Source organism: Sapajus apella, unplaced genomic scaffold, assembly GCF_009761245.1.
Source record: "Sapajus apella isolate SASKATOON/1434 unplaced genomic scaffold, GSC_monkey_1.0 scaffold20, whole genome shotgun sequence".
In the NCBI taxonomy this organism is placed as follows: Eukaryota; Metazoa; Chordata; class Mammalia; order Primates; family Cebidae; genus Sapajus; species Sapajus apella.
In genome coordinates, this window is record NW_022436960.1 from 11298921 (window position 1) to 11308361 (window position 9441).

At 38.2% G+C, this 9441-nt stretch overlaps 1 protein-coding gene across 3 annotated transcripts in view; it reads left to right on the plus strand.

Moving 5' to 3' along the window:
- TRIP11 (thyroid hormone receptor interactor 11) overlaps positions 1–9441 on the plus strand; it is a 74543-nt gene that overhangs the window by 40385 nt on the left and 24717 nt on the right. For all 3 annotated transcript variants that reach the window (XM_032287605.1, XM_032287604.1, XM_032287606.1), the window contains 3 exons: positions 2449–2612; positions 4011–4114; positions 9055–9154. In XM_032287605.1, coding sequence (XP_032143496.1) covers positions 2449–2612; positions 4011–4114; positions 9055–9154 — 368 coding nt within the window. The remainder of the gene's footprint in view (positions 1–2448; positions 2613–4010; positions 4115–9054; positions 9155–9441) is intronic.

The following is a 9441-nucleotide window of genomic DNA, read 5'->3' on the forward strand; positions in this document are numbered from 1 at the left end:
TGAGACGGAGTTTCGCTCTTGTTACCCAGGCTGGAGTGCAATGGCGCAATCTCGGCTCACAGCAACCTCCGCCTCCCGGATTCAGGCAATTCTCCTGCCCCTGCCTCCTGAGTCGCTGGGATTACAGGCACGCGCCACCATGCCCAGCTAATTTTTTGTATTTTTAGTAGAGACGGGTTTTCACCATGTTGACCAGGATGGTCTCGATCTCTTGACCTCGTGATCCACCCGCCTCGGCCTCCCACAGTGCTGGGATTACAGGCTTGAGCCACCGCGCCTGGCCCTGCTTTTTCTTTTCATATGCCTTCTTCTGCCTGAAGAGTTAACCAGATCCCCAGCAAGTTTTCCTGTGAATCTTTATATATATATATATATTTTTTTAATTTCACTTTACCTGTGAATCTTGACTATTCATCAAGTCCATTTTCTCCTAAAGGGTGCTTTATTTACCACCCCACTTGTCATATCCAAAATCAAACCTTCCCCTGGTGTGATGTTTGTCCTTTGAACTTGCATAATACTTAGTTTGAGTCTTACAGTTTGAGGACACTTTAACTTAGGGTACAGGTAATTGTTGACATGTCCTATACTGTCTCCCACCCAATGAAGTGTAAAGTCACTGGGGGATAGAAATGGAACCATTCATTTTCTACCCATCACACTGTATATATTACATGTAGTTTAATAGCTACTCAGTAAATATTTGTTGTATCAGTAACTCAGATCTATAAACTTGATTATGTTGGTGTGAGCTCTTAATTAACAATAGTAACACCTGGTATTTATTATCTTTTTGAGTGCCATCATAGCTTATTTCATTCCTACAGTCACCCTTTAAGTGATTGCTAACCAGCAAAGTTGAATAAGGTCCAGAGATATTTGGCAGCAGAATTTAGGTCTTCTGATTACCAACTTATGCTCTTTCCACAAGAGGGTGCTAATGGATAGAGTCTCTTCAAAATGAGTTGATCTTAATGAGCTTTCATGGGCTGCCCTTGAGTAAGAATTTAACTGGAAATTAAAAATCCTGGGAGACTGGTGCAGGATTTTGAATATAATCATTATACATTAAGGAAGTACACCAGTGACATAAGCCTAGAGAGGTGCTATATAAACCTCTTAGAAATCTGTGGAGTTAGAGTTAAGAGATTGTGTTTAATATAGTCAGAAAGAAAGATGATAATAAAAGATAACTAATATTCAGGGCAAATCATCAGTGGGATAGCCTTTGGAAAGTTGTGAGTTCACCATGAATGCAAGAGGGTCAAAGGCAAGGGAGTGTCATAGAATCCATTTTGTATTAAATTGGGAGCTGGACAAAATGACTTCCAGAGTTCCTTATAAAACATTTCATGATAAATTACATCTTAGAGTTTTATCCTGGAAGCACAAAAATTACAGTCTATTTACTTGGACAGTTTTCTTTTTCTTTTATTTGTAGTCTTTAGAGACAGGATCTCACTCTGTTGCCCAGGCTAGAGTGCAGTGGTCTGATCGTAGTTCAGTGCAGCCTCAAACTTCTGGGCTCAAACAGTCCTGTTGCCTTGGCCTCCCAAAGGGCTGGGATTACATGTGAGAGCCATCTCACTTGGCCTATATTTTTATTTTGCTGACTTTTCTTGTTTAACTTAATTCTTAGCCTTTAAAAGGACTGCCATTTGTTCAAAGTCACTTTCACAGGAAGGGTAATTGAATTTACAAAAACAGGGACAATAAGTACCAGAAGAACCTTCAAGTTTCTTTGAAATTTAGCTTGAATTTAATGCAATAAAATGTAGGGAAGATCACATTCACAGAGATAGAAAGTAGAATGGCAGTTGTCAAGGGAAAGGGGAGTTACTATTTAATGGGTGTGGAGTTTCAGTTTGAGAAGGTGAGAAAAGTGCTGGAGATGGATGGTGGTAGGTTGTACAACAGTGTGAATGTACTTAGTGCCACTGAACCATACACTTAGAACTGGTTAAAATGGTAAATTTTTGTACATTTTACCAAAATAAAAAATGTAGGGAAGATGTTTCATCTTATTAAAGTATCTGAACACTTTGATATCTAACTTGAATTTAAAGCAATAAGAGGCCGGGCATGATGGCTCACACCTATAATCCCAGCACTTTGGGAGGCAGAGGCAGGCGGATTACCTGAGGTGAGGAGTTTGAGACCAGCCTGACCAACATGGTGAAACCCCTTCTCTACTAAAAATACAAAAATTAGTGGGGTGTGGTGGTGGGCACCTGTAATCCCAGCTACTTGGGAGGCTGAGGCAGGAGAATTGCTTGAACCCAGGAGGCTGAGGTTGCAGTCAGCTGAGATGGTACCATTGCACTCCGAGGTGAGACTGTCTCACAATAAAATAAATAAAATGCAATGAGATGTAGAGAAGGTGGTTTCTTCTTGTTAAAGTATCTAAATAGATAGAAGCAGTTTGACTTTTGTTCTTTTTGTTTGAAGCCATCAAGCCAGTGTGCAGGTAGAGTCATTGCAAGAACAATTGAATGTGGTCTCCAAGCAAAGGGATGAAACTGCGCTGCAGCTTTCTGTCTCTCAGGAACAAGTAAAGCAGTATGCTCTGTCGCTGGCCAACCTGCAGATGGTACTAGAGCATTTCCAACAAGGTACGCTCTGCGGTCACTTTCCATGAAGAAAAATTGTAGTTATGGGAAATTTTGCCTAATTTGAGAGCTATTTTAGATGAGGCATGGGGAAACCTCTGAAAGGTTACCCTTTCAGAGGGTAGGGTGAGTAGCCATCAGAAAGTTAATTTAGACTCCTTTTACAATTAAGATGAGAAAACAAACTTTGTTTAGTAATTATTAAAAATTTGTTTTACTATCCTCTTACCAGTGAGAGGTAAGAGTTGAGGAAATAATAAGGAGAGATGATCAAGTAATAAAGAGAATGCAATGAAAGAGAGATATGCGCCTAGAAAGAATAGTTAGGCTTTAAGGTAATGGCTGGAGGTTGAACCTACTTGAGATAATCATCATTAATTACCGTTCTTTCAAATAGTGATTCACATGTTCATAGCTATTTGTCTATGCTTTGAGGTAACTACATTTTCTAGTCTATATGGAAGATACTTTTTTGGAGACACAATAATAGTAGCCAGAGCAGTTTTACCCTGAGAACCAAATAGACCTTCTCACACTCTACCTCCTATCCTGAGATTTACTCACTTTAGATCATTCATCCATCCATTTGTTTATTCGTGCATTCAGTAATTATTGACAGTAAATTAACTGCTAGTTGCGGGAAGTGATTAGGGGATATGAGAATGAGGAAGTAACGGAGGCTTTTAGTTTTGTGTCTAAGCAAAACTTTAAATTTGTACCTCTGTGTCCTTTCAGGGTTGAAATCTTAAATTTTAGATATAAGAATTGCTGGGAGTGGTGGCTCATGCCTGTAATCCCAGCACTTTGGGAGGCCAAGGTGGGCGGATCACCTGAGGTCCGGAGTTCAAGACAAGCCTGGTCAACATGATGAGACCCCGTCTCTACTAAAAATACAGAAATTAGCTGGGCATGGTGGCAGACACCTGTAATCCCAGCTACTTGGGAGGCTAAGGCAAGGAGAGTTGCTTGAACCCAGGAGGCGGAGGTTGCAGTGAGCCAAGATCGTACCACTGCACTCCAGTCTGGGTGACAGAGTGAGAAACAAGAAAGAAGAAAAATTCTTAAGGTCTACTTTACAATATAATGTAATTATTCGAGTGGGTATGTATACAAAGCAGTGTGGAACTGAGGCTATAGAGAAAGCATTGCCAAAGAGGAAATCTTTGAGTAGAGTTATGAAGGGAGAGAAGAATGTGCAAGGTAGACAAGATGGAGAGGGTTTACACAGAGGAAAGTGATCTCATTACTTAAGTACCACTTAACATTACACTAAGGCATATATTCCTTTCTGTTTGAGACATTCGAACTGTTTTTATTGGATTATTAAAATTTCAAATGGCTTAACTTTCCAGTTTTATCACACAATTGCAAAATATTAATGTGACTTTCTGTTCTCTTTAGAGGAAAAGGCTATGTATTCTGCTGAACTCGAAAAGCAAAAACAGTTCATAGCTGAATGGAAGAAAAAGGCAGAAAATCTGGAAGGAAAAGTGATATCATTACAGGTAGGACAAAATAGTTTCCTCTTGTAGGTTTTATTGTTCATGAAACAGTTACTTGTAGAGTCTTTGTCTTGGAAATAATCTCTTAGACTGTTCAGTTAGTAAACTTTTGCGTAGCTGCCCTGAATCCAGCTCTCTGCTGCAGCCTGACAGTGAATAAGATCCCCAGGATTTCCCTAAGGTGTCATAGTTTAGAGTAGACACAGCAAATGTAAGATGATAATTGACATTTCTTGGCACACACAGGTATTTTAGAGATCTCTGGGGGAAAAAAGCATCCAAATTAATCTACAATTTTAACTTTATAATTTTCTCTTTTCAACAAAATTTACTGAGCACTCTATTTCACATGGATCCAAACAATATATATTAAGCCATTAAATCTTTTTCTTTTGTTTAATGGCATCATCCTTTAAAAGACTTTTCTATTACATGCTGTATTTCATACGTATAAAAATTATATATAAGGAAAAATGAACTCCTGTGAAGAGATACGACACCAAAACAGCTTGCTTTTAGATTTAGGAAAATCTTTTCTAAGTCATAAATAGACTGTCAATAGCTGGTAGAAAAGATAAAGTTCATTTACCTGGCATTAGTGGAGGTAATCTTGCTGTTCTTAACATTAATGTCCCAAGTAAGTGAAGATATATGTCCTAATAAAGTTTTAACATTTTAATTAAATGTTAAGTGGCTGCAAAGCAATCTAGGTAATATGTATAAAATATAAGACTAACAATGCAACAAATGCCCACATTCTTACCACCCAGGATGAGAAATAAAACTTTATCCTTTGAAGTTCTTTCTGTACTCCTTCATATCCCATTCTTATTTTCCACCCCTTAGGTAACCAGGATTCCAAAATGTTATGTTTATTACTTCCTTGTTTTATTTTCTATTTTTTTCTCTGCTTGTTTTCTTTATGGTTCTTATCACATAGATTTGAAGCTCCAAACAATCCATTGTTTGGTTTTGCATATTTTTGAAGTCTATGTAAATGGAATTTGATCTATATGTAAATTCAGTGATTCTTCTGAAACTTGCTTTTGGTTTTTGTTTTTTTTTTTTTTTTGAGATGGAGTTTTGCCCTTTTGCTTAGGCTGGAGTGAAGTGGCAGGATCTTGGCTCACTGCAACCTCTTTCCTTCCCGCCCCACACCCCCAAAAGTTCAAGTGATTCTCCAGCCTCAGCCTCACGAGTACCTGGGGTTACAGGCGTCCACCACCATGCCTAGCTAATGTTTGTGTTTTTAGTAGAGACAGGGGTTCACCATGTTGGCCAGGCTGGTCTCGAACTCCAGACCTTAGGTGATTCACCCACACCGGCCTCCCAAAGTGCTGGGATTACAGGTGTGAGCCGCTGTGCCCGGTTGAGATTTGCTTTTTTTAAAAAAAACTTACGCGATTCAGTCATATTACTGTGCGTTACTGTATGTTAGGTGGTTCATTATTTTCACTTCTGTATGCATTGCATGAATATTTAATTTACCCATTTATTAATAAAGGATATTTAAGATATCTTCAATACATGTAAGTTTTTTTCAGGTGTATATCTTGATTGAAACTGGTAAGTTATAGGATATATATGGTCAACTTTAGCTTTATTAGATGATGGTTAATTGTTTTCTGAAGTGATTGTGCTAATTTACTCCTACTAGCAGTTCACATGAGTTCTTGTTCTAATCCTTGTTAACACTTGACATTATCAGACTTTCAAAGTTTTTGCCAATCTGATGGGTAGGAAAGTGTCTTAGCCCATTTTGTGCTGATGCAATAGAACACCACAAACCAAGTCATTTATAATGAACAGAAACTTAGTAGCTCACAGGTTCTGGAAGCTGGGAAATCCAGGATTAAGGTGCCAGCAACTGGTAAGGACCTGCTTGCTGCATCATCTCATGGCTGAGAGAGCAGGAAGGGGCCAAACTCTTCCACTTGTAAGGAACCCACTCCCTTGATTATGAACCACTCTCACAATAAGGGCATTAATCTATTCATAAGGGTGGTGCCCCCATGAATCAGACACCTCCCATTAGGCCCTACCTCCCAATACTGCCACATTGGGAATCAGGTTCCCAGCACATGAACTTTGGGGGCTGCATTCAAGCCATAGCAGAAGGGCTATCTTCCTGTGGTTTTAATTTGCATGTCCCTAATTACCAGTGAGGTCAAGCATCTTTTTTTTTTTTTTTTTTTTTTTGAGACAGTCTCTCACACTGTTGCCTGGCTGGAGTGTAGTGGTGCGATCTTGGCTCACTGCAACTTCCGCCTCCTGGGTTCAAGCAATTCTCTTGCCTTAGCCTGCCAAGTAGCTGGGACTACAGGTGTGTGCCACCACTCCCAAGCTAATTTTTGTATTTTTAGTAGAGATGGGGTTTCACCAAGTTGGCCAAGCATCTTTTGTATTGACCATTTATACTTACTTTCTTGTTATCTCATTAATACATTTAAAAAGATGCATTTTATCCAAATAGTAGTTTCTAGTGGATCCAGAGTATACAGTCTGTGGAACTGCTAGAATGGAATTCCAGATCTTCTTCTCTTTTTTCTTAGAGACAGGTTCTTGCTTTGTTGTTCAGGCTGGTCTCAAGCTCCTGGGCTCAAACAGTCCTCCTGTCTTGGCCTCCCAAAATGTTGGAATTACAGGCGAGAGCCTCTATTCCTGGCATGTTTTTCTCATTTTAATTAGAGATGAAATCTTGCTATATTTCTTGGGCTGGAATGCAGTAGCTCTTCACAAATGTAATCATAATAGCACACTACAGCCTTGCATTCTGGGCTCAAGCAGTCCTCCTGCCTCATCCCTCTTGACTAGCTGGGACTCTAGGCATGTGTCACAGCACCCAGCCAAATCTTCTTTTAAAACTGGTTTTAGTTTTTTAAATGTAAAATGTAATACACATTTAAAAGAAGAACAAGATAAATGAAAAGAATTAATAAAAATAAAAGCTGTAATTAATGAAATAAAAACCAAACTATTGGTAGAATAGCAAAATCTAAATGCTAATTTTGGAAAAGTCTAAGTGTAGATTTAAGCCTTAATAACTTTGTAAGTACAAATGCTGTGGGGTTAAAAACATCATTTGAAAGTTTAAATTTCCTCCACACTAAATTTAGTTTTGTGGATTTTTGAATAGCAAATATTTTATTTAAATTGTTTAATTTCAGTCCCTCTATATATCAATCAGAGTTCAGTCCCTAAAGGCAAAATCAGTAGGGTGTGGATGTATATGTGTCAAATTTATATGTGTGATATATATGGATACACATATGCAATTTATTACAAGGAATTGGCTACATGATTGTAGGGTCTGAAATTCGTAGGTTGGCTGTCAGGATGGGAAGACCACATCAAAGGCAGGCTGGAACTCAACAGGCATGGGCCAAAGCTGTTGTCCACAGGCAGCCAGGAAAGGAAAGTCACAAGCAGTGTGGAACTCCATAGGCACAGGTGGAAACTGTGGCTCAAAGAGGGAATTTCTTCTCTTTTGGGGGAAGCCTAAGCCCTGGTTTCTAAGAACTTTAAAACTGATTCAATCAGGCCCACCTAAATTATCCAGAATAACATGCCTTTCTTAAATTCAATTGATTAAGGACTTTGATTACATTTGCAAAATACCTTCACAGCAACATCTAGATTATGTTTGATTGAATAACTGGGGACTGTGACCTATCCAAGATAACACATTAAAAAGGCTGTCACACTGACTGAAGATGACAAAACTTGACTTGAAATTTACATAGGAGAATACTTGAGAATAGCCAAAAAAATTATGAGAAATAATACAGTGAGGAGAGACCTGCCTACTACATACCATGATAGAGTCATAAATCGATACAATATTAACTAGATTTGTGGATTAAGGAGAATCCAGAAATAGAGCCCAGGATATATTTGAGAAGTTGAAACTAAATCTTAAATTAATTTAATGAGAAAAAGGATAGCTTATCTAATTAATGATGTTGACACAACCAGCTGTCCATGAGGAACAAAGGAAAAGAAAAAATAGACCCCACCTCCCATAATGAACAAAAGTCATGTCTAGGTTTATTAAAGCAGGGACTCTCAACTGGGAGTGGTGTTGATTATCTGGGGATAGATGTCTCACCTGGCATTTAGTGGGCAAGGAATGTCAAAGCCACTCCCATTAAGAAACACCGTGTTAAAGATTTAATTATATTACAAAATATCTTGTAATAAAATCTGGAAGACAACATGTACATTCTAAGGGCAAGGAGGATCCTAACAAAGACCAAGACTTAAGAAGCTGTAAAAGCAAAGTAGAACGTTTGATTATATACAATGTAAAATGCTTACATGGCAAAAGATATTGTAGAGTCAGTAGACAGATGGCAGATATGGTAACTATTTGCATAGCATAGGTTAAAAAGTTTCTTATCTACTATACAAGGTGCTCTTACAGATGGACAAGAGAAATACAGCTCAGTAGAAACTTGGGCAATGTATGCAAAGAGGTTTTCACAGAAGGGCAGATCCAACTTGCCCTGTAAACATGAAAAGTAGTGGTCAAATTCACTAGTAGTGGTCAGGGAAATAAAATTTAAAGTAACAAAGTCATAATCAAGCATTGCTTTATTAGACTTTCAAAAATTAAAAAGTAAGAGCATTCGTTGCTATATTTCTGGACTTTTTGTTTTTTTTGGGGTTTTTTTTTTTTTTCCTTTTTTTTTTTTTAACTTCTGTCATCATGTCGTCTTTTAGTGGCATCTGCTCTTTTTATTTAGTTCCTCTAAATGAGGCAGTATTGTATTGAAAAGAATGTGGGTTCTGCCTTTGACACTTCTTAGTTGGATGAATTTGCCTAAGGCCATAGAGGTGCAGCTTCACCAGCCGAAATGTAAAGGTTGACTCTAAAATGTCTCCAAGTCTTAGAGTTTGTGAAATAATTTTTGCATACTTTTTAATAAAGTTTATTTTCTCAGGAACGTTTGGATGAAGCAAATGCTGCATTGGATTCAGCATCAAGACTTACAGAACAGTTAGATCTAAAAGAAGAACAAATCGAAGAACTTAAAAAACAAAGTAGGCTTTTCTTCTTTTCATTTTTTCCCTCACTACAATACTGATATAGAATCAAATGTAGTCTTCGGCCGTAAATTGGCACAGTTGAGTGAGACCAACTTCATTGATGTGTGACTTCCATTTGCATCTTCCCTTACTGATTTGCTTCAATTTAAGTATGGTCCTAGTGAAGCCATAGTCTTTAAGTTGGCCCTGGCTGTCCAGTTAGTTTTCCTGGATGTTGAGGCAATGCCATTGTGTTGGCCGTCACCCTGTTGACCATCAGAGGGCTTGATTGGACTGATTTG